This window comes from Dama dama, chromosome 25 (assembly GCF_033118175.1).
Source record: "Dama dama isolate Ldn47 chromosome 25, ASM3311817v1, whole genome shotgun sequence".
In the NCBI taxonomy this organism is placed as follows: Eukaryota; Metazoa; Chordata; class Mammalia; order Artiodactyla; family Cervidae; genus Dama; species Dama dama.
This window is the reverse complement of record NC_083705.1, coordinates 48,386,268-48,412,198: the sequence shown is the minus strand read 5'-3', so window position 1 is coordinate 48,412,198 and position 25,931 is coordinate 48,386,268. Positions and strand designations below refer to the sequence as shown.

General features: G+C 45.8%; 1 protein-coding gene across 1 annotated transcript in view; it reads right to left on the bottom strand.

The window, feature by feature from the left end:
- The window catches only part of MTMR12 (myotubularin related protein 12), a 65,728-nt gene that overhangs the window by 24,077 nt on the left and 15,720 nt on the right, over window positions 1-25,931 (bottom strand). The window contains exons 2-7 of the mRNA XM_061129276.1: window positions 13,671-13,731; window positions 11,097-11,239; window positions 9,673-9,745; window positions 8,693-8,823; window positions 6,862-6,955; window positions 3,102-3,231 (exon numbers count right to left, since the gene is read on the bottom strand). Coding sequence (XP_060985259.1) covers window positions 3,102-3,231; window positions 6,862-6,955; window positions 8,693-8,823; window positions 9,673-9,745; window positions 11,097-11,239; window positions 13,671-13,731 — 632 coding nt within the window. The remainder of the gene's footprint in view (window positions 1-3,101; window positions 3,232-6,861; window positions 6,956-8,692; window positions 8,824-9,672; window positions 9,746-11,096; window positions 11,240-13,670; window positions 13,732-25,931) is intronic.

Sequence of the window (25,931 nt, the reverse complement as noted above, 5' to 3'; positions counted from 1 at the left end):
CTGCTGGGCTGTGGAAACAAACATGAACCAAATGGCAATAGGTGCTCGGTCATGTCCGACTCTTTGTGACCCCACGGATTGCAGCTCGCCAGGCTCCTACAGATAAAAATAAACTCCAAGCCAGAGGAGTTGCAGGGAGACAGGCATATGGTGCAAGGAAAGCCCTCCCAGAAGACCTCACCTAGTCCTGGGAAGACTCCCTAAAAGAGACGCCTGAGCAGAGATCTGACTGACAATGTGGAGGTAACTCATTTGCGCAGCCCGAAGTGAAAGGAGCGTCCCAGACAGGAGACCACACAGGCAAGGCCCACGGGAAGGGTCGGGGGCTGGAGGGGTGGTGCACGGAAAACTGAGAGATAGGCAGGAATCCAACCACGAAGGGCCTTGGAGGGCTGTCAGAAGTTTCATCTTCCCTGTCATGCACAGTGAGGAGCACTGACGCAGGGGAGAGGACAGTGAGAAGCCTGCTGGATCCACCTGCTCAACCTGCTCCATGGAGCACGGATGCTGGGGCCAGAGTGGCTGGGCGAGACCATGCAGGCAACTACCGCGTGGCCCAGGTGTGAACCAAAGCATAGCTTCTCCTGTATCATTCTAATGGGGCAGAAAAGGGGGGTGTTGGGGAGGGGAGCCTGGTTGGGGCAGTTTCGGGGAGTGTGTTTGCACTGAGTGCTCTGAACACCAAACCTTGCTCAGGCTCCATCCTCCCCGCTGACCACTAATTAGAACCCCCCACCCCAACCCCGACACACTGCTCTGCCCACCTTCTCTACCTGGTGTATTTCTGCTGTGTTGACACCTATGCCAACACCAGTGACTCTAATCAGGAAGCGGCAGGATTTTAAAAAACAACCCTGGGAGTGGGGCTGCCTTCTCTCACTGTCAACATCACATTACAAAAATCACCTCCGAGGAGCAGGGGTTTTTGACCTCCTTCTAACTAGCTTTTCCTTCGCACGCTTTGTGTCTGTGAGGAGGGGCAAGGAGGCATGAGGGACGTGTGTGTGATCCCACACTTGTCCTGCAGGCCCCGCCCCACCATCACCCTGGTGTGTGCCTTAACGAGAGGGCTAACCGTATAAATGTCTAAGACTGATCAAAGTCAAAACAAAACACCAGTACAGCACATTAACGCATAAATACGGAATTTAGAAAGATGGCAACGATGACCCTATATGCGACATAGCAAAAGAGACACAGATGTAAAGAACAGACTTTTGGACTCTGTGGGAGAAGGCGAGGGTGGGATGATCTGAAAGAATAGCATTGAAACATGTATATTACCATATGTGAAACAGATCGCCAGTCCTAGTTCAATGCATGAGACAGGGTGCTCGGGGCTGGTGCACTGGGATGATCCTGAGGGATGGGGTGGGGGGGGAGGTGTGAGGGGGGTTCAGGATGGGGACACATGTACACCCATAGCAGATTCATGTCAGGGTATGGCAAAAACCACTACAATATTGTAACATAATTAGCCTCGAATTAAAATAAATAAATTAATTTAAAAAAAAAACTGATCTGCTGACAAGGCCCCTCAGAACGAAATGCTCTAGAAAAATAGATTTTTGGAAACTCTAGAAAAATAGATTTTTGGAAACTCTTAGCAGGGTGTTGAGGAGTGTGTTCCAAAATGATAAGATTCAAGTTTCCAAAAAAAGGGTGATGCAGAGTCATCCTTTAAAAATGTAGGTCAGACCACATCACGCCTCTCTGCTCAAGCTCCTCCGCTCTGCGCTCTAAATTCTGGAAACCTCCCCAGCCGTCAGCACCCAGCTGGTCCTCTCCTCTCTGATAGCACCCCCTACCGCTCTGCCCCCTGCTCAGTCCTCTCCAGCCCCTGGGTCCCTCACTGTTCCTCACACCACCAGACTCAATCCCACCTCAGGGCCTCCGCCCATGCTGTCCCCTCTGCCTGACCCACCCTCCCACCAACACCTCCGGCATGCCCCAGCCCCTCGCCTGATCTACTTTTCTCTTCATAGCACTTGAAGTGAAAATGAAAGTATTAGTCACTCAGTTGTGTCTGACTCTGTGACCCCATGGACTGTAGCCCTCTGTCCATGGGATTTTCCAGGCAAGAATATTGCCATTCCCTTCTCCAGAAGATCTTCCCCACCCAGGGATCAAACCCAGGTCTCCTACACTGCAGACAGATTCTCTACCATCTGAGCCACCAGGAAAGCACTTATTACCTTTCAATACACTGTCATTACTCTTAAGGGTTTCTTAAAAAAGCACAGTATCGATGTGGAGAAAGTGAAGCCCTCAATTGCTGTGGACGCGAGTGTAAAAATGGTGCAGTGGCTGTGGAAAATAGTCTGGCAGTTCCTCTTAAGGTTAAATGCATAGTTACTATATGACCCAGCAATTTCACCCCTAGGAATACACCCAAAAGAACTGAAAATACGTCCATATGAAACCTTATACTCATGTTCACAGCAGCATAGTCACAATAGCCAAAAAATGAAAATAATTCAATGTCCCTCAACTAATGAACGGATAAATAAAATATGGCATACCCATACCATGAAATATTATTCAGCAGTAATAAAAGAATGAAATTCTGGTATCTGCTATGACATGGATGAGCCTTGATAACATTATGTTAAGTGAAAGAAGCCAGGCACAAGGGCCACATATTACATGGTTCCATTTATGTGAACTGCTGAGGACAGGCAAACCTACAGAAACAGAAAGTAGATGAGCGGTGGTCTAGGGCTGGGGCAGGGAGGATGGGGATATGGGGATATCCTGGGGATGATGAAAATGTTCTAAAATTGACCAGGGTGATGGTTTCAGGAGATGTAAGAAACACAGGTTGGATCCCTGAGTCGGGAAGATCTGATGGAGGAGGGCATGGCAACCCACTCCAGTGTTCTTGCCTGGAAGATTCCATGGACAGAGGGGCCTGGTGGGCTACAGTCCACGGGGTCACATGGAGTCAGACACGGCTGACTGGGCCACTGAGCATACACGGCTGCCCAACCCTGTGAACGTACCGGAAACCACGACACACTTCACGTGGACGAACTGGTACGGCACGCGAATTCAATCTCAACAAATCTGTCAAAAAGAAACGCATGGTGCCAAGAGCTTACCTTTCACAGACTTTATAGCCTTCATTGACACTCACTGCCTTGTACTTCATGTTGCCTTTGGTCCGCTCCAGCTCCCGAAACCAGTCCTGAAGTGCGTCAAACATTATGGCGTGCTTCTTGGGGTCCGTAGCTAACAAAACAAATGGAAAGAGACATAAAACCTTGTCGTGAAGCCCTGGTGTTCTAATGCTGTGAAAGTGGCTCCTTGGGCCCCAACTTCCTCCACAAGGCCCATTTTTATCCCTGCAGAATGAACTCACTGCTTCATCCTAACCTTGTTCCCTTCTCTCTGTCATTCATCCAAAATTATGAGCGAGGCTCTATCTTTTTGTACCAGGGGAAAGGAGCTGTTCTCGTTCCATTCCTTGCAAAAGTAATTTATAGCTCCATTTAGAGTCATCTGACCATGAGATAATTTATATAACATAAAAAGATCCCGTGAAGCACTAAAAGACTGGCTTGGCACAAATGCTAAAATAATAAAATATTTTTAGCCCTACCCATGTGTGCATAAGATGGCAAACTCATTTGAACAGCATGTCAGATTCCTGAGTCTGAAACCTCCTTGCCAAGAAGAGGAGTCCTCAGTGTGACACCTGGCTTCTGAAGGCCACAGACAAAGGAGATGGCCACGTTGAGGGTCGGGGCCCATAGGCCAAGGGCCACATCTCGGTGATGGGCACTTCCGCCCCTCACCCTGCCACTCCCTGCAAGGAGGAAGGGGCCAGGAGTGCTGCTCAGGCAGCCCAGCAGGTGTGCCTGTGGTCCTCTCCACAGCACTGCCTGATGCGGGTGACATGCGCCAAAACACCCTTGGGTGGTCACACAGATCAGTTCGTTCCAACCTGTGCACATCTTTAAAAAGCAAGCCGTCTGGGGAAAACAAAGTATTAAATTAAATGCCCACCTGCTCCTTTTAATAAAACCACATCATAGTACAAAGGATGATAATACAAACAATGATTTTTAAAAAACAGCAACAGTAATGAAGCTTATATAGCACTTAGGATGCCAGGCACTATTCTGAGCACCTTACATGTAATAAGTCAATCCTCACAACCCTATAGGGTAGGCAATATTATCTCCTTCATTCAGAAGTGGCACAGAGAGGTCAATTAACTTGTCCAAGGTCATATAGCTAGGCAATGGTAGAAATGGAATTCAAACCCAGGCAGCATAAAATTTTCCATAAAGTTAACAGATACAAATAAACTTCCCCACAGACATAAGTAATACCAATATTCCTATTCAAGCATACTAGGTCATTTTCTTAGCAACACAGATAAGTTCTTCCCTAAAATGCCATGTCATAAACATTTAGGACCTTTCAGCCAAAGCACATTTGTGAATTATTAAACCTGAGAAAAATGAAAGATGTTCAGGTTGCAAAGCACCTATTTCTACAAACCCCTACACAATATAAAAACTAACTGGTCCCCTTGCACCTCTCAGTTATAACCTTTACTTTATCAAAAAAAGGAGGCTGGAAGGAGAAGAGAAGGATGCTGGAATTTGGATAGAATACAAGATGCTACATAGCTTGGACATTCTGGCACCAAAAAAGCTCCATAAGGTAATGAAACTGCCAGAGTCAGTCAAGGTAAGGGTTTTGGCACAGAGATCGACATCTGCTGGGGAGCTGGGATATCGTCCTGTGCTGGTCCAGACCAAGAGTCAGGATACAAGCGAGAGGCAGAGCTCCTAAAAACGGTACGATTTTCACATGTAGACACAATAAACGTTTATACGGAGTACAGCAATCAACAAAGAGGTTGTGTTTTGTACAGCTCATACTGCAACGCGCTGTTGTCAGCCAGCGCCCAGCTAATCAGCATGTACACGTATTGCTACCATGAAAAGATGGTTCACAGACAGGAACTTACTACATGAAGGCACAAGTTTTAGGTTCAGACTACTAGTAGTGCTAAGTACATTTTCATGTCAATGTAATTCTCTGGGCAGAATCTGCCCTGAATAAGCAGTTATACTCTCAATTAACCCTCAGTCAATGACTGCACCCTATGTGCCGTGCATTTAACAATGTACAGTCTTCAAAACCTTCATGGGAAGCATTAACACTACTGTTTTTTAAATGAGAAAACAGAGGCCCCAGGAGTTAAGTGCCATCCCCAGGGTCTAGGCTACTAGGCAGTTGGACAAAGATTTGAACTCAGGAGGGACAGACCTGGAAATTCACACATTTTCTGCAAGATCACCACCGTTCCCCAAATGCAGCCCACTCTCCCAGATATCTTCACCTCTGCACAGGCCAGTCCCACTGCCTCAAACACTCCTGAGTGCCTTTCGGATACTCTACAATCTCCACCAGCAGCTCAGGCCTGGCCTTTGCCCTCTGACAGCCCTCCATCCCCAGTGTGGCCAGTCCCTTCCACCAGAGCACACAACACTCCGACTGGTTGCTCTTCTTTCTTTTTCTGGCTGCGCCACATGGCGTTCAGGATCTAGTTCCCCAACCAGAGATTAAACCCAGGCCCCCTGCAGTGGAAGCACAGTGTCCTAACTACTGGACCGCCGGGGAATTCCGAGACTCGATGTTCTTAGAGGGCAGAGATTTAGTCCTGTTCATATTTCCAGGGTGCTGACCCATAGCAAGCATTCGAGAAATATTTACCAAGTGAGCAGTTGGTGACAAAGCAACTCTGCATTCCACAAAGCGTGATATGTGCAGGTAGAACATGTCATGTCCCTGAAGAAAGGCTCATGGCACACAGGATCGGTCAACACCAACTTCATGTTCAGAGTGACAGGAAGATAGGGACGTAATGTACAACATGACGAATACAATTAACACTGCTGTGCGTTTATGTATTGAAGCTGTTAAAGAGAGTAAGTCCTAAGGGTTCTCACCACAAGGAAAAAATTTTTCTGTTTCTTTAATATCATGTCTATGTATGATGATGGATGTTCACTAAAATTACTGTGGGCATCATGTCATGACATATGTAAATCAAATCATTATGCTGTGCACCTTAAACTTATACATGCTGTGTCAATTATATCTCAGTCAAACTGGAAGAAAAAAAATTTAATTTGGAATTAAAAAAAAAAAAAAAAGGAACAGGAAGAGCAAGTGAACAGACGGAGGGATCCAGAGAAGGATGAAGACAAACATCTGTGGAAACACCGTACAACACTGGGCATTATTAATAACTAACTCAGATGACCACAGTTTCTTACTAAAAAGATTGCTCTTTTTCAGGGAACCAAATGGAAAACATTTGGAATTTCAAGTTTTCGAACCAAACTGGTTTTCGGATGTGCTCTCTCCTGTACAAGTGTTCCATTCCCCATCCCCAAATATTTGCTATAAAGCATATTCTGGCTGTTTAAAAACTTTCTAGAATGCAAGACAGTTTTTAGGGTCTTATGAAATGAAATCAAGTATATTAAAGTGGAAAAAAGAACCCAGGGACAGAAAGGGTGATTTTAAACTTGTCTCAACTTTCTTTCTCTATAGTCTCACATTTCCAATGACAATCTATTGATTTTAGTCTTTCATAAGAACCCATCAAATAATCCCTCACAAAAAGCAAACAAACCTAAAAGATAAGTTAAAGCAACAAAGATCACGGGAAAGAAACAGAAACCTTTTTTAAAAAAAATAAATTTGAATCAAACACTCATGGAAGAGGTGACCCATTGCTAGAGAAGATGGGGGAAAAAACCCATGGATGGGTTTTCTCCCAAGAGCTGCAGGTAGGAACTGGAAGGTCCTGCCTACCTGAGGATGAAAGCTTACCTGGATTGTTTCGTGCTGCGGTCGCGTAGGAAAACAGAAACAATCGTTTAAGCAGTTTAGGGGCCTGGGTATGATGAATTATGCCACTGACAATCTAGAAAAGAACCAAGTAATGCATACAGTCATGCTTTTGGCAAGTAAACACTGAGAGACAAGACCCAAGTTATCTAGGTTTTCAATAATGCCCATGGGCTCCGCTGAGCAACATGCTAACTCTGTATCTGTGATGTTATCTCTTGGAATAAGGCCACACAAACAGAATGCTAACTATTTTGTCAGGTTTTTTAAGAGCTTTGAATTTCTAGGGTAATTTTTAAGACATAATCTATCAAAGACAAAGTGCTAAAAAAAACTTAAGTGCCATATTCAGACACTCCAAAAATCTGACATGTCAAAGATGTAAAGTAAAAGAAAGTGAAGTCACTCAGTGTCTGACTCTTTGCAACACCATGGACTGTAGCTCGCCAGGTTCCTCTGTCCATGGAATTCTCCAGGCAAGAATACTGGAGTGTGTTGCCATTTCCTTCTCCAGGGGATACTCCTGACCCAGGGATTGAACCCGGCTCTCCTGCCTTGCAGGCAGACTCCTTACCGTCTGAGCCACCAGGGAAGTCTTTCTAAAGATGTAAAGCTGATATCAGATAATAACCAAGACACTTAGCTACTCCAATCTATGTGTTGTGCCCTTAAGGATCTTCTTCTAGAAGACAGACTTCCCTTGGTGGCTCAGATGGTAAGGAGTCTGTCTGCAATGCAGGAGACCCAGGTTCAATCCCTGGGTCGGGAAGATACCCCTGGAAAAGGGAATGGCAACCCACTCCAGTATTCTTGCCTGGAAAATCCCATGGACAGAGGAGCCTGGCAGGCTACAGTCTATGTGGTTGCAAAAAGCTGGACACGACTGAGCGACTTCACTTTCTTTCTTTCTAGAAGATAAGGAATTCAATCTACCATGCTTTTTGTTTGAAGCTCCAAACAAAAGTATATTTTGGACAGATGATGAAAATCATCATTCAAATGGAAGTTTCTTGCTTCTCAGGGAATTTTCCGTATCTATACCACTTTTTCCTGCTCAAAACAGATACCAGAGTCATGTTTATTATTTTAACCAAACTCCCGTGCTACCTGAAAGATCAAGGGGATATCTAAAAAGAATGTCTAATAACTCACTGTAGCCAAAGCCAACAGATAAACTGGCCTCTCGCTAAAGGCTTCCCTGGATGCATTTACCATGACAGTAGCAAGTCTGAGACCTTCAATATCTTAAGAGAAACCTTGGAACTTACAATAATCATTGTAACCAGTTCACCCGGTTACACATGTCAATTTGCTGCAGCAACCAGATTAAGTAAGTGACCAAAAGCACAGGCTCATTTGGTGACTCATTTTGCCCATGACCATGTACCTCCACCTCCCTCCACATGCAACCATGACCTTCCAGATGTCAACTCCTTCATTTGGGAGTTGGGGGTCGCTACTGCTGCTTTTGGAAAGGCTCTCGAGGTGGGAGAAGGGGACTGCTTCTAGCTGCTCCATCCATCTTCCCTTCCCTGACTGCCTTCTGACGCTGGTTTCCCACCTCCCACCCTCTGAAGGCTCTGGGGACAAACACGGTATGAATCGAAGGACTAAACATTGTATGTGCCATGATAATATTGTCCCGGTCTACCAAGTTCTCTCTCAATTCTAATCGAAGCACATGACGTTATAACCAATTTCAACTTTTCAGAGTGAAAGGCTCCCCTCAACCTTCGTGCAGTGGAAGCAAGAACTGAGTAAGTGGGGAAAACCTGATGGGAAATAAAACCTAAAAACACATGCGACTAGTTACCCTTTTGACTTCCTCTTCTTTTGTGTACCTCAGACAGAAGTGGAATACCCGGAGGTCTTTACAGTGGATGACGAGCTTCTCAGGGTACTTCTTCAGCTGTCCAAAGAGAGTCTTTTTTTTCTCATCAAACACTGCAAAACAATGAAATCAAGACGGGAAATCATGCTATAAGACAGGTTAATGCTAAAGAAACAGGTAGACTGTTAACTTTCAAGGAGGCCTCTCAAAAGTGAGAGGAAATGCGCCATATTCTCAGTAACCATTAGTACGGCCCCATCCCACCCAGCTGGGGCCTGTCCCACCCAGCAGGGGCCCGGGACTCTGCAACAGCCAGGGCTCCTCACTCCTCCTGAGGAAGTACAAGACCAAAATGGACCTGCCACTGTCAGCAGAATCAACTCCTGCAGAAACCCCAGCTCTGAAAGCTGAGATTACAAAAGATGGGAGATCATTAGGGACCTGACCTGGGACAGCTGACTCCTGGGTTTATGGCTAGGGCCCCTCCTGACCCTGACCCTGACCCTGAGTTTGGACTTCCTGGTGCTGGGAACTCCATAAATGGCTACTGAATAATTGCTCACAAAGCCTTGACTACCAAAATAGAGAAGTGACGCTAAGAGAGGCTTTGTGTAATCAGCAGAAGAGACAGCTGAGTGTGGAACAACAGACTTTTATAGGTTAGCCTTTAAAGTAAGACTTGCATAGCTAACACTGACATATGACCAACACCTAGCCTGTAATGGGCACCGTGGAGTATTAGAAAGAACAGTTCACGTTTAAGTCCATGCTTCTCCAGCTAATAAGCTCCTCCTCAAATAAGCCACTTCACATCTCAGTTTTATCATCCATAAGATAAGATATGGTGGTATCTTAAGATAAATGGGTGAAGAAATTTTAGTAAACTATAGAAGGCCAAAAAACAAAACCAACCCATCATTACAAGCTGTACATTCAAAGGCCTGGGGAACACAGATACTCACCTCCATAAATCTGATCAACACAGTGGAGGGTAATGTCATTTTCTCCTATGACCTTATTCTTAAACTGCGTTTCCTAAAAAATTCAAAAGGAAAGAACTGTGATTCCTTGCTAAGCACTGTTAGACATTTACAGGCACAATGAATTACTATCCCCAACTTGCATACTAAGAAAAATGAGAAGTGGGTGGGGGAAATGGGTGAAGGTGGTCAAAAGGTACAAACTTAGGTTATATTATAAAGTAAGTAAGTCCTGGAGATATAACATACAGCATGGTGACTCTGGTTAGTAACACTGCACTGTACATTAGAAAGTTGCTAACAGGGTAGATCTTAAAAATTCTCACCACAAGAAAAAAGTTGTACAACTATGTGAAGAGATGGATGCTAACTAAACATATTGTGATGATCATTTTACAATATATACATATCCCAAATTCATCATGTTGTACATCTGAAACTACTACAATGTTATATGTCAATTCTATCTCAATAAAACTAAAGAAAAAATAAATGAAAAGGTATACGCCCTAAACAAACAGGGAAATGTCACATCCCGAGGAAAAGGACAATGAAGTAGCAAAGTGTGTGAGAAATGTTGCGAACACTCGTTTTCAAACCGGGGCGGGACATGTCAGTCCTGGGCTGCCCCCAGGCCGACAGGCCAGGCAGCTGCACATGCGCTCTGAGAGGTGTTGGGAGGTGGCACGCAGGTTCGGATTTTTCTACCCAAATGCAGATGAGTGACAGAGCTACGAGAGGGCAGGAAGAAAACCCCGGGAGAGTCACATTTCTGCAAAAGCTATCTCTGTACAGGACTAGGAACGAGGCTGTTACCGCAGTGGAAGCACAGAGGCCCACACTGTGAGGCAGCGAGATGCTGCCGTGGCCTGGCCGGCCGGCTTCAATAACCACGCGGTGTGCTCTGAGGGGTGTGGACATTCCTTTTCTCTCCTCTGCTCGGTCTTCATAAGGGGGACAAGTCTTACACAAGAACACTGCTGCTGGGTGCAGAGCAAACACAAACCCAAACTCAAGTGCTGCATTCAGCACCAGTCTCATAACTGAGCTTAGTGCTAAATTTAAGGAAGAGTTCAGTACAGAGAAAACATGGGGAACTGTGATTCCCCCGAGTGAGATGTACCACGCTGAGATACAGAAGAAAATAAAAAAGTTGATGGTGTCAACCTATGAGGTCCAATGCAGGTGAGCATGATGTGAGGCACTGGTGGAACTGCAGAGTGGTCCTCCCACTGAAGGGAGATCCCCAAGGAGGAAGAGCAGGTCAGTGGTGAGAAGGACTCTGGCCTTTGTGTTTTTGTGTTTACATGCATTAAGGGCAAGTTACTGAGAAGCTGGGAAAAAAGGACAATGGGGTCACAGAGGCAGTGCTACCCCAAACTCAGCCAGGTGCAGCTCACACGCACATCATTATCCGGGGCAGATTCATCGTCGCCCAAGAAAGCAATCTTGAAGTCTGTGCAGACAAGCCTCCCGTAGATTCCACGCTGACAGGAATCTTCCTGGACACACTTCAGGACTGTGTTGGCTTCACACAGCAGTTGTTCACCTGATGGAAACCAAAACAACGCGTCCTGAGAGTCCTCAGGCAGGCAGTACAGGCTTCCCCGGCTCTGTTCCTGCACAGACAGACACAGGCCACAACACAGCACAGGGGAGCTGCGAAACCTCGGGGGAGACAATGCAGAGTGGGGCCCACGGAGAAGGGAAATCAGTGATTCACACACAGCTTCACACGGGGCACTCCTATCTTCTCACGGTGAATAACGGACGTGTCCAAACGGGTAGAAACGACCTAGGCTACACTGGCAGGCACAGATCTCAGTGCTTTTATTACTTGGACCTGAACAGGCATTCTGTACCCGAGCAGAAGCGGTACCCAAGCGAGCAAAGCCGGAAGGGCTGGCCGGCAAGCTCTGGAACGTAGCTCTCGGGCTCCCCTTCCTGCGAGAGTGCCCGTTCCTCACCCCGGAAAGAGGACGGGTGTGTGCCTGGCCCGGGGCTCTCGGGCAGCTTCCTCAGGCCCAGGGGGTACAGCATGACCGCACTCGGTCTGGCTCCGCAGACAAGGATGGGAGGAAAAGGGAGGTCAGAGGTTTGTGGGAAAGAAAGCCTGTTTCCTTTCTTTCTTCGCTGAGCGTGTTTCCTCTCACTGTGTCACCTTTCCTGCTCTCTCTGCAGACGCCCAGCAGCATGAGAGCTGTATTTCCTGGTGACAGAGAGAGACAACTTCCGTCTCCAGTCAAAGAGATGAGGATTTAGGGATAGGCAGGAAGCGCAGAGGCTCATGACGGCTGGATGGTAAGGATAGAAAAATAAAAGAAGGATACAGGGGAAATGAAAAACTAAGTATAAAATTAAAAAAAAAAAACCCCACCTAAGTGTAAATACTTTGTGACAAGAAAAAACAGAATTTTCTCCTCATCCAATAGGCAACTTTCTTCTTAAAATCTCCCTCTGGATTTTTCCTTCAATGTCTTTAAATTTACCCTTTGGCTCAAAATTCATCTATTCTAACTTTCAATATGAAAACAAAGAAGAATTTCAGATACTAAGACTATCAAGGGACACATAAAATGTTTCACCTTGTTTTCTTCTCTCTTCCAAGCGGTTAAACACAATAGAAATACAGGAAGATGGCTCCGTCACCAGGTCCAGCCTCTACAGAGAGGTCACCCTCTATAGGTCAGTGTCTTCAAACCACCAGGCTTGAAGAAAACAATGAAGTGATGAGGGCCTCACTGGGGTTTAAAATAGTCTCAGAAAAAGTGCCTTAGCTGAGCTCAAGGTAGAAGGCATGTGAGCAAGGCTTTCTGTGCTTTCAACCCCTGGTGTAAAACAGCTTTAAAAATAAATAAATAAAACAGCTTTAATAGTGAAGCTCTCCCAAGGCCAGGCAAGCCACATGGGTCCATGGTCAGGCACTGGAGACCTTGCCACACTCGTCAACCAGTACAGACAGACAAAGTCTCGGGTCATATGAGGCACGAGCTGGGAAAGATCTTAATCTAATCTAGGAAACCTGGGCTGCACACCAAGACGAGACGTCAGGAGTCCAGGGAATGCGAGAATGTACCTAACACTAAGCTGAAGACAGAAGTAAACTTCCGAATCCGTAACCCAAGAAGAGGAAATAGAATAGGTTATATGGATTGAAGTTTAGGCCATTTTTATAGGGAAGAGCCTTTGACACTTAAAAACATTTTTTTTTTTTAAAGTTAGAGATTCTGATGTTTACCAAATAAGGCGGATCAGTCAGAAACTTGTGCATATTCATATTGTCCCAATAAAAGGGAATAAAATGAAAAGAACCAGAATGAGGCTTCAATTGTTTTGGGAAATGTACCTAAAAATACTTATGAAAAAAGCTGGGAAAAAAGAAAGCAGAAGAACTGAATGCACAACTCACAGGATAGCCCCATATATGGAGAGGCTACCCCACCAAGTAGTTTGTTTCTGAATTCAGAAATGATTAAAACTCGACTTACACTATAGACAGTCACTCTCCTCCATCTCAACAACAACAACAAAAAATCCAACCAATCCAGTCTCCTTGGTGATGACAAACAGCAAGCCCTGGCAGCCCAGGGTTGGGGAGTTGGTTAAGCCCCACCAGGGTGGGATGTAAGGATCTAGAAGGGACCAGGATCTTCCGGATGGGGACCAGAATGGTTGATGGGGTCAAGTAAGGCAACCTGAAAAAAGACCTCATTTGCTTACAAAGAGGTGAGAATTTCCCACCTTTATTTTCATCCGCTGTGGGGAGGGGGAAACAAAAATTCTTTGCAGATGTTGTAACACTCAGTCCCAGGTGTGCGGTTACTGAACTAAAGACCTTGATATTCTGGTCCAACTCATTATTGTGACACACGGTCTGGATGAAAACAAAGGGGTTTATAAATAGTGCTACTAGAAATGACATAATTTATCTCTGGCTTTGAATTGCACACGAGGAGGTACAACGCGAACATGACCGTTACCTGGCAACAAGTGAAGAGTTACTTCCTTCTCAGTTGCTTCCTTTTCATTTGTGTGAATTTCCTAAGAGAGAAGAGCAAAGGGTAATATATTTAAGGGCTCAAATGAATAACATAAAGCCATACTTTCAGAATACATGCTAAAACATCACGTTCAGCAGCTTTTTGTTTGACAAGCTAGGCGTTTTTTGTTTTTTTAATTGAAGTATAACTGATTTCTCAAATGGTAAAGACTCCACCTGCAATGCAGGAGTCCTGGGTTTGATCCCTGGGTCGGGAAGATCCTCTGGAGGTGGGCATGGCAACCCACTCCAGTATCCTTGCCTGGAGAATCACCAAGGACAGAGGAGCCTGGCGGGAGACAGTCCATGGGGTCGCAAAGAGTCAGACGCAACTGAGCAACTCAGTACACACAGCTGATTTACAATGCTGTGTTAATAGCTTTTTAAAAGTAATTAAAAAAAAAAAAACTTTTAAGAAAATAGGTACATTTGGTTTGTTCTTTTTTTTGGCAGCACAGCATGTAACATCTTAGTTCCCCAGCCAGGGATTGAACCCCAGCTGCCTGCAGGGAAAACAGAGAAGTCTTAACCACTGAATCACCAGGGAAGTACCTAAAGTATCTTTAACTAAAGAAGCCAACAGGTCAGTTCAATGGATTACACTAACGATTCAGAATTGACAATGATTAGGAGGGGCAGGGATGGGCACTGCCCACATGCAGGAACAGATGTCCCTCAGCAAGGCAAGGCAGCTCAAACAGAGTCAGCGAGAGGATGGAAGACAGCCCAAGAATGATTCCCTTCTTCCTCCTGTGAGAATCAAGGATCAAAAACTAAAGAAGACTGCTGTGTTTCTGAGAGAAAATGGACCTGTGTAAAGGGCTTGAAGGTAAAAACGGGAAGCTATGAACATATCAAGTCAATACTGATCCATCCACTCTGCAGCATGTGCGTGCATGCTAAGTCGCTACAGGCATCTCTAACTCTGATCCTACGAACTGTAGCCCACAAGGCTTCTCTGTCCATGGGATTCTCCGGGCAAGAATACTGGAGCGGGCTGCCATGCCCTCCTCCAGGGGATCTTCTAGACTCAGGGATCGAACCCATGTCTCCTATGTCTCCTGCATTGGCAGGTGTGTTCTTTACCACTTTCGCCACCTGGGAAGCCCTGCAGCACACTAGGGCTCAGAAAAGGTGGCTGGGAACATATTTGCTCATTCTAAGTTCCCTAAAACCACCCAACAGTGCCCCAGGATGCAATCATTTCTAGTAAAGAATCAAGGCCAGGTTCTTTTTTTTTAAAATTTACTTATTTCTGGCTGCACTGGGTCTTCACTGCTGCGAGCAGGCTCTCTCTAGTTGTAGAGAGCAGGGGCTACTCTTCGTGGTGCACGGGCTTCTCGGTGGGCTGGCTTCTCTTGTTGCAGAGCATGAGCTCTAGGGAGTACGTGCTTATTGCTCTGCAGAATGTGGAATCTTCTTGGATGACAGATTGAATCCGTGTCCCCTGCACTGGCAGGAAGACGCTTATCCACTGGACCACCAAGGGAAGTCCAAGGCGAGGTTCTGTCTCACCGTTTCTCAATTAACAATGTCTTTTCAAATGCTTCTATCCAGGGTTCAGTGTTTACCAGATATTCAAAGATAACTAGCAATCCTTAATGAATGAATGGACCAAAACAACAATCATAAATGGCTGTTAATTTTGACTCAATGGGGGTTACTTCTTTATCGAGATTTTCACTACTTTTAAGAACAATTTATCCTCATACTAGAATGTTCATGTTAGACATTCTTCTACAGGCATCTATAATATCACCTTTTAAGTATCCAAGTGCAAGCTCATCTCCCTCTCAATAACAGTATTTTTCCAACTAGGGCTTGTATCTATCAATGGGTTGTAAATCAACTTAGTGGGTCAAAATCAAATTTTTCCACAAAAAGAAAGAATAAAAAATATCATGTAGTAAAACATTGGGGAAAAACAAAAACTGTTAAAAAGAGAGGCATGTTGTTGGGCCCCCTCATCAACCTACCACATCACCTATGAAGAATTCTTGCCAAAATATCTAACTTCCATCTGCTTGAGCTGCTACCTACCAGTTTACAAGAACACTGGGACAGGGAAACATGTTAAATGACACCATGGGGATGCAAACAATCAAATCCTGACTGTAGGAAATTCTACAAAACACAACCAGTTCTGTCAATGTTTAAAAATGTAGTATTTCTATTTTGTTTTGGGTAGAAGTTTCTGGGTGGTATGAGTTTCTGGAAAATCTGTTGATTCAGATGAAAGCCCCCCAGTACTAGAAGAAACCACATTACAGCTGAGGCTGGAAGAGGCCAGACAGCCCATCTTGAGGCTGAAGGATGAAGTCATGGCGTCTTCAGAGAACCCGCTTTGTGCCTGGTCTGTTTTGGAGATGACTATCATTTCCATCCCAGGAGACGCCAATAAATGAAGCCTCCCTGATGCAGTACCTCTCAAAGCTATGGAGCATCAGGTCATCTGGGGAGCCTGTTCTTCACCTCCGCAGACACTCAGCCCCGCCGCAAGCCTGAGGAATCAGGGTGTGGGGGCCGCAGCTGAGTCTCTCATCTGTGAACGCTCCCCAGATGACTCTGACACACTGCTCCAGGTTACACAAGAGAGACTGTTTTTTGCATATGTAAATGTTAGGGGTGGCTTTGGTAATTTAAAAATTCTCATTGAGAGTTTTCATCATCTGTCATTGACAAAGAACTAAGCTAAAGCACAATTATTTTTGACAGGTTTATCATCTTTGTCTGAGGAAAGCAAAGCTATGCATTAAATTCAATCAGCTATTAGAAAACTAGCAATCATCTTTAGTGCTTGGAATTCAGTTGAAAAACTGAAGCCAGGACACAGAAACTGCCTTATTGTTACGCTGTCCACAGAAGTATCATCTTCCAATTTAAAGATTTTATACTATCCCAAATTACCTGTGTACATCAATTCTTGAAATGGTTAGTGAAATCCTTTGTTTACATCCCAAGAACAAGGCAATCAGGAGACATCTTTCAGGATGGTCCCACCCAAAACTCCCTTGTCTTGGACAACTGTTCCCTGCTCCCCTAATCTCCTTCCTGGAGAGAACCACCTCCTCCCCACCACCTGAGTGAGCTAACAGACAGACATACTTGCAGGTGGCTGATCATTTTATCTCCCCCTTTAATTTGGCTGAAGGGCTAAGAGAAGTGAATCAAGCTGGCTACTCCAACTACAGGCTTTGTAGCATGTGTGCTAAGTCACTTCAGTGGTGTCCGACTCTTGGCGACCCTATGGACAGGAGCCCACCAGGCTTCTCTGTCCATCAGATTCACCAGATGAGTATAATGGAGTGAACTGCTGTGCCCTCCTCCAAGGGATCTTCCCAACCCATGGATCAAACCTGCATCTCTTATGTCTCCAGCACTGGCAGGCGGGTTCTTTACTACTAGCGCCACCTGGGAAGCCCACAGACTTTGTAGATTTGGCTACAAATATGCGGCAGCAGAGAAAGCTGTTCTGTAGAGAATGAGACACATGAAGAAGCTAGGTGGAGACAAAAGACCGTCCCCCAAACAAATAAGCAGTTCTGGCCTGCTCTCCAAGGATTTCCAGGCTTTGGTGACGCCCAACCACGCCTCTGGCCCACAGTTCCAAGCATCACACCGGTATCTTTATAACAGATTCCCCTGTGAGCCAAAGCTAGCTACAGTGATTCTGCTGACCATCACCAACGGTACTGACTTCGGTCAACTGTACCAGCTACAGACAAACCAGAGATGACGGAATCATGTCATGCAACATGTCAACGTGCAGTATGTCCAGGGCTACAGGATTAGCAACCGACTTCAGAGACACCGTCTCACACAAGTAAGACTGGTATTCCTACCACGCCAGACCTAGCACCTGCCACTTCAACTGTGTGGATTTTAGGTGAGGACGTATGAGGCCTCCAGGCTGTAAAGCCTCACAGGGTTTCGCCATTATTCAAGCGGAGAGAGCCCCCCCTGAATGGCGTGCCTTAGCTGCTCCCCCCACAATCCCTGCATGACCTCTCAGGGTGTAGGGGCACATACTACTCCTTGCTCTATCCCTTCCCACATACCAGGTAAAGCAGAAACTGCCTTAAAAACAAAACACCCCCGGGACTTCAAGTGGTTAAGACTCCCGCTTCCACTACAGGAGGTGCAGGTTGGGTCCCCAGTAGAGGAACTAAGATCCTGCGTGCTGCACTGCATGCCAAAAAAAAAAAAAAAATCCCATAATGTTCTTAGCCTTGTCATTTCCAAACTAAGTCGTACAGTGTATGTATTTGTGCACATACACACACAAATATATATACATACACACACACATGTATTGCTGTTTAGTTGCTAAGTTGTGTCCGACTCTTTTCAACACCATGGACTATAACCCGCCAGGCTTCTCTGTCCATGGAATTGTCCAGGCAAGAATGCTGGAGTGGGTTGCCATCTCCTTCTCCAGGGGATCTTCCTGATTCAAGGATCGAACCCACGTCTCCTGCATTGGCAGGGGGTTCATTATCACTGAGCCACCTGAGAAGCCTATGTACAGATGTATATAAAAGCAGAGGATGCCAGGCTTCTAAAGATAATTTAGGTTTGTACATGAAAAAGGAGAAGGAGATTTATAAGAAACAAAGGTAACTGAACGAATCTCTACCAAGTGCTAGGTAAACAGGAGCTCGCAGCCCAGTTGGGGAGATGAGACAATACTAACACACTGTACCGCCATATGCGATAGGATGACGATTTAACGAAGGCTCTGATGGGGGCTCCAGGAACACAGAAGTGGGGACCTGACTCAGAAGAGGGACCAACAGAGGGTGGGGGGGAAGGGCAGACTGTTCAAGTACGTGCTTCCTGGAAGTGGCTCACAAGGAGTGTGCAGGAGTCCAACAGACGGACCAGCAGAGGGAGGAGGAGAGGAAAGAGAAGGTACAGACATGGTGACCAAGAAGGCCGTTTGAAGGAGTCTGGGCTTTATCCTGTGGGCTGTGAGAAGCAAGGAGTTTGAGCAGAGGAGTGCACTAAACACATGGTGTTTACTATCTGCATCAAGTGTCCTTCAGGTAACAGCACAGGACTAAGTCAGAAACCTGGGTGGGTTCTGGCCTATGGAGCAAGCAGGACCATCTGGGCAAGAGTCCTGGCCTCGGGGTGCCCACTGAAGAGAAAGGAATCAAGAGCTGCACTGCCTGCCTTATGATCACATCACGACAGCGCAGTGAGCCTCAGTCACTGTGCTCTCAAAGGAGGCAGGGTCCATGGTGCCTCGCCCTCACTAGAACGGCAAAGGAAGACTCCTGCAGACCAGCCCTCCATTCTAAAACATGGGCACGACAGGGCACCACGATCTCAGAGGGGAGAAGATAAATCTACCAGAAGCATTTCCTCGGAGAAAAAAAAGGAAAGGACTGGAGAACTTCTCCCCTCGTGGAAAAAGGGAAACTGGAGACTCACCCTTGTCTTTTTCAAATGCCCCAGAAGCTTATTACACATTTTTCACTTTAAGAGTAGGGACTCCTTTGTACTTCCCTGGTGATCCAGAGGCTAAGACCCAGTGCAGCCAAATAAATAAATGAAAATAAATATATTTTTTAAAGAGTAGGGACTCCTCCTCTTCTCTGGAATAATGTTAAATGCATTCTGACGCTGGCAACAAGTTGCTGACCAGACACTGACCAAGCAGCCAGGTCGTGGAGGAGCCACATGTCTCATGAAGTGTGCGGGACATTTCAGCACAAGAGGCGGCAGCAAAAAAAACCACCAAGATTCCTAACAGTGCTTGACTTCCTACTAAAGCTGCCACTATTCATCAGACTTCCTTCAGCTGCAGACAGAGGGGAGGAGAGGTCAGAATAATGCAGTAAGAGACACACTGCTGCCGACAAGCTGGTGTTCAACAAAAAGGAGTCTAGCCACCCAGTGCCTGTGAGTTCTTGCCTCGAAGCCACTAAATAACTTTGTGTGAGGGTGTTGTGAGCCGTTCAGTTGTGTCCAACTCTTTGCAACCCCATGGACTGGGGCCTGCCAGGCTCCTTCGTCCATGGGATTTTCCAGGCAAGAATACTGGAGTGGGGTTGTCACTCCCTTCTCCAGGGGATCTTCCCAACCCAGGGATCGAACCTGGGTCTCCTGCATTGCAGGCAGACTCTTTACCATCTGAGCCACTAGGGAAGACTAAACAAGTAAACCGCTTTACTTGCCCCAAACATAGGCCATACAGCAACCTCAGCTATTAGAAACACTGCTGAAAATCCCAAAGTGAAAAAAGACTTCTGAGTGGTAAAGACAGGGGTGTCCAAGTTTGTACACAGCAATCAAGGCCCTCCACAAGCTGTCAGTCTCAGCTTCCACTTCAACTGCACATGTTTAACTATAATGATAAGTCACATTTATTAAGCTCTATGATGTGCCAGATAAGTACTCGTCATAAGTATCTCATTAATCCGCATAACACCAGAATCGGTATTGCTTCCATTTTACAGATGAAGAAACTGAGGCTTAAAGAGGTTCAGGAACTTCCCTTTAATAGGAAAATAAGTCACTAACCAAGGGTTCAGCCCAAGCCCTGACTAACTCCAGAGCCCACATTCCTTGTTGCTGTGTTCCAACAAACATGGTCTCCTAGTTTCCTACCACAAAAGAAAAAACACGGTCACATCCATTGCGAGTAACAGAAAACCACTCTCCTGCTACAAAACTCATTAGAACAAATTAGAAAAATTCCCTTACAAGAACTGTACTCCACTGTACAAGGCTTTGGCTCATAGAGGACAAAAGCACATGAGGGCAAGTGTCAGCTGTGCTCCTGAGAATCTGCTGAGAGACTGCAAAGCAGCCTGGTTGTTTTCACTCCATTGGTTCTGAGAGAGTGTTTTCTCTAGTGTCTTACCAAGTTCATATTCAGGATGCACACATCTCAAAAGTGTGGTGGACCTAGAATCCTGGCAAAGGCGGAAGGAAGAAGGGAAGGCTCTGCAGGTTGACCACTGACCTTGAAAAGAATGGGGCGGGGGTCTCTACCATGAAGCTCTCCTAGGCCAGATGCTTGTAAATGTTCACGTCAACCCTTCACTGCTTACAAGGGCTCTGAGTCAAAAACCAAAGTTGTTATTCTCAGTTTAATTTCATCCAGGCAGAAGGGCAAATTCCAAGAGGCAACATAACATCCCTAAAGGTTCCAAAACACAATTTCTTTTGATCACATCTGGCACCGAGTGCTAAAGAGACATAATACAAACATTTTTATTTCCTCCAAGTCACTCCACTGCTCTAAAGTGGACACTTAATACTCTGTTTTCTCTGCTAAAATAGAAAATTGGAGGGGGAAGATGCATTTGTGGCTACATATTAGGTGGCAACCCATGTCTATCTCAGAACAAAATTTACCTTTTTTTTGTTTAAAGAAGAGTTGTATTTTTAAAACAGCATAGTACTAGGAATTTAAGTTTTGTCTTTCCCCTGGTTTCTCCAAATTTGTCTCTGTGCATGTATTAAAAACAATACGGACTTGAGGCAACAGTCCAAACCCAGCTCTGGTACCTACAGACATGAACTTGGGCTTGACATTTAATGTGACTGAGCTTGGTTTCCTCCTGTGTGAATGGAAACAACACAACCTAGTATGAGGTTATGAACAGAAATGGGTGTAAACACCTGGCATACATATTCAGTAAACGAGATTTGTTACAACTATTGGACTGAGCAGAATCTGTCCTTCTTGATTCCTTTCTTTTTCTCTTCCTTTCCTCTGATGATTAAATAAAGATTTCAACATACTACTTAAGAGCTGTAATTATTTAAGATTCTGCATGAGCAGAATAATTTCTGTTTCTTTTGTCAATCCTGTTTCCCACATTAAACGAAACTGACTCCACTTAGGATACTTCTCAATTCTTTTTTCTGTGGATCAGAAAACTCTTGCAAAAAAAAAAAAAAGAAAAGAAAACTCTTGCTATTAGCAACACCCAGGCTGATCCTAATTCCATTAGACTTTGACTACACAGGACTATCTGAAGTCATGGAAAAAGAAATGGCCGTTTTCTATTAATAGGACTTGTTTTCTACAATGAGTTAGGTCTGGTCATTTGGTGTCTTTTCTTCTGCAATAGAAAGTACTCTGAACCCACTTACAAGACCAAAAGAGTAAACTAACAGCTTCCTTAAGCGAACACCACATCTGAGGAAGAGACTGCTCAGGCATAGCGAGAAAAGGAGTTTTCTCAACTGCCGAGTTTATTCAAAGTAGGGTAAACTGAGAATTCCCTGGTGGTCCAGTGGTTAAGACTTGATACTTTCACTGTCGTGGGCCTGGGTTCGATCCCTGATAAGGGAACTAAGATCACACACAAACACAGAGTAGATTAAGCTACTGAAAGCTGGTGACAAACTGAGAATAAAAACTTATATAAGCATTTTCGCACTGGAATTTAAAGAGCCATACCGCAGGCTAATATCACTAACATCTAGTACCCACATCACTGATATCTAACCTGTCTCTGTTTATCATTTCAAAAACAGTATAAATAAGCACCATCACCATCAACCATCCCTTCACCCCTGAAATCAAAATATACCTAGTCCTGAGAAGAGAAACTACCTAAGGGACTCCAATAAATCAGGCTGTGTAAACAGGAATGAAAAGGAAACCGTTTCCTTAGAAAAAAAGTGAAATTTTCCCTTTTCTCTGCGAAGCCACCTGTACAGGTGGGGAAGTCAGGGAATGGAGAATGGAGAGTTCTCACATCTTACAGCTCCTTTGCCTACATATTTTTATAGTACTTTTTTTGGACTCCATAAGAAAAGCACAGAAAGAACTAACAAATATGGAGATAATATTTTAATATTTCCAAGTGTTTTCTCTTTTTTTTGAGAAACAAGAGTTGTAATATCTGCTTTTGCTGATCCTGGGGGAATGAGCATAGCTGAATGGAGAAGAGGGGAAGTGGTTAACAATAAGTCACAGCCCACGTCTGGATGCACCAAGGGTTACAGGACACAATGAAATTCCCACGTGTACCTCCTCCTCCTGATCAAGCTGAGTTCTCAACGCGTAATAAGCTGCTGTCTTCTTGGGCAAATTTACTGGGTGAGTGATTAAAGGCTATCCAACTTGACCTTTACAACTGGATGAGAAAATACAATCTCTTCCTTACTGACATCACAAATTACTCCATCGTGACTCAGGGGTTGCTGGTGGACTGCAGAAATCACAAGTGTCCACTCTGTGAACATCAAAGCGGCTACTCTCAAGGGCCAGCGCTTACGGAGGCTGAGAGGTATATAATAGTAACAAACATTTCTAGAGTCTTACGTGCCAGGCACTGTTTAAAGGGCTTTATACTTATTGACTCATTTAATCCTCACAGCAAGCCTTGAGGGAGGGCTCTTAGACCCAGTCTTCCCTCCACTCTGCAGGTGAAGACACTCAGCTAGCATGTGGTGGAGGTGGAAGTCAAACCTGATAGCTGGCTCAACCTGAGTTCTTACACGAGGCCACATTACTTCTTCTGTGGAATGAAGGAAAAAAAGGAAAACAGCACAGGAAGATCACTGAATATATTGCTAGACAAGCATCACTGAAAGAACCCAAAGTGTTCGTTGTTCAGTCGTGTCTGACTCTTTGCGACCCCATGGACTGAAGCCTCTGTCCGTGGGATTTTCCAGGCAAGGATACTGGAGTGGGTAACCATCCCCTTCTCCAGGGGATCTTCTGACCCAGGGATCGAAGCCGGGTCTCCCACATTGCAGGCAGATTCTTTACCGTCTGAGCCACCTGGGAAGCCCCAGGAAGAGCCTCAAATTGTTGTGGAGAGGGAAAGAAGCTGAAAGAAAAAAAAAATACATCTACTCCCAGGAGTAATGGCCGCTGTGTGGGGAAGAACTCGGGGGCTTCCTCAACACCAGCTGAGAGATCACCTCTTAGGACTTATTCCACTCCATCCTCCAAGGCCTAGGTCTCTGAATGTCACTCCAACCAACCCTGGAGAGTTCCGTGAGAACCTTGTGCAGTCCCACACTCCAGGAAAGGTCCCAAGGCAAATAACACAGTATGGTCTGGGCTACCCTGTGCTTCCCTTCAAGAGCATGTCATCTAGGAGTCCCCTTTACACCTCCTTCCCCTTCACCCTCAGTATCCAGTCTGGGACCAAATCCTATTGGTATTGCCTATTACAGACACCCAGAGCCCATGCTCCTCTCTCACCTCCACTAGGGCCAGCCTAGTCCAGGCTCTCATCGTCTCCCACGTGGACCAGTGCAGCAGCTTTCCAACTGCTCAGCCTGCATCTGCCCCTTTGGCACCCACCGCCCACCCTGGAGGGGCCGTGACCCTTCAGGACACAGCCTGCTCTGGGTGACTGCTGGGAGAAGGACAATGACCTGACAACGCCCGCCAGGTTCTGCACAGCCTCGTCCCTGCCTCCCCATCCAGCCTGGTCTCCCACACTCTCCTCCTCAGTCTGAATGTCGGCCACACCGGCCTTCTGTCAGCCTCTCGTACCTGCCGAGCTCCTTCCTGCCTGGAGTCCAAGCCCCTGCGTGGCATGTTTCTCCTCTCTGCCCTGTGAGTTTCTGTGCACCCATCAGACTTCAGGACAAGGGTCGTTTCCTCTGGGAAGCCTTCTCTGCCATCAGGTTCTTTAAGCCCTGTGTATCTCTCCCTCTTAGCACTTGTCACAATTGCAGTATCACATCTGTTTATGTAATTATTTAAGTCTCTCTCCCCATCAGTTTATAAGCTCTTTTGAGGGCAGGCTCTCTGTTTTTCTGTTCACCATATTGCCCCAGAATCCAGTGTGTGTACATGTGCCTGCTAAGTTGCTTCAGTCATGTCTGACTCCTTGTGACCCCATGGACTGTAGCCCACCAGGGTCCTTTGTCCATGGCATTCTCCAGGCAAGAATACTGGAATGGGTTGCCATGCCCTCTTCCAGCAGATCTTCCTTACCTAGGGATCAAACCCATGGTTCTTATGTCTCCTGCATTGGCAGGCGGGTTTGTTACCACTAATGCTGCTGGGAAGCCCCAAAACAGGCCTTGCAAACAGTAAGTGCTCAAAAGATTTCACTGAGTAATTTAGTTAATAATGACTTTAAGTAACAAGAGGTTTTTAAACCACTCCAGCAGGGCCCAGAGAAACATTTGGAAGATTAAGAAACAATATCTAGGCTTGGGCATTAACACGGGCGGCATCACCAAATGCTCTCATGTTACTGGAAAGAACATTCCATTGAAGACTGTCACGCATATGATATTCATCCAGAAAGACTGGAAGTCGTGAAGCCTGTCCAGTGAGAGAGGCAGGGCAGAAGCCACCATGGATGGACTTGGTGTCCTCCCAGGATCTCACAGGCAGTTCAACCAGCGTCCAGGGACAGCTGCATCTACCCTCCCCCTGCTCTCTGGAGCAGTGGGAGCTTCCTAACTGTCACCTGGTTTCAGCAAAGGGCCCTGGGCTCCCCCTTAACCCTCTGCTTCTTCCAGCCCAGGACCCTTCAACTGTGACACTCCCTGCCCAGCTGCCTTATCAGCAAATGGCCACAGCCTTATTTCCGGAGCTGGACATGTGGGATAAAATCCCTTACTGACCCCAACTGCATATCATGTTCAATGTATAAGACAAGAAGGTTAGGAAAGTACAGTTCTTTTAACAATCAAGCAGAACTGGTTCTACTAGTTATGCTGACAGACTTTTTTCTCTGCCACAGGCCCTGAAAGGAACTCAATTGGAAAGTGATGCAAATTTTCAACAAATGGGGTGTTAACCAGGGCCCCTGTGGTTTGTGCAGCACGTCTCTGAGTTCTGACAGAGCTTGCTATTAGACACAAGAGAGTAGCAGAGACTGCCAGCTGGCGCTGGTCACAGAACGTCCAAGTCTTCAAACCCGGGAATCCGAGAGGCCTGAATTCAGTCAGAACAGCGGCTTGAAATAAATGGAGGGCAGTTATGCCAGAGGGGTGGGATCAAGGTTGGGTTTTTTTGGTTAATTGCTTATTTTGATATTTACCCCAATGCTATGGCTCCCTGTTTGTTTGTTTTAAAAGGGGATAAGGGGCACAAACAGCAGGTCTTCCGGTTTCCGTACATTTTACCCCACAGATCAAAAGGAGCTACCTCTGTTCCTGCTGCGCTTGGACAATCAGCAGTTCCCAGGACTTGCTGCCCCGACGTGGCCTAGGAGCCCCGCCCCGCGCTGAGCCAGAGGCACGCCCATTGTGGCCA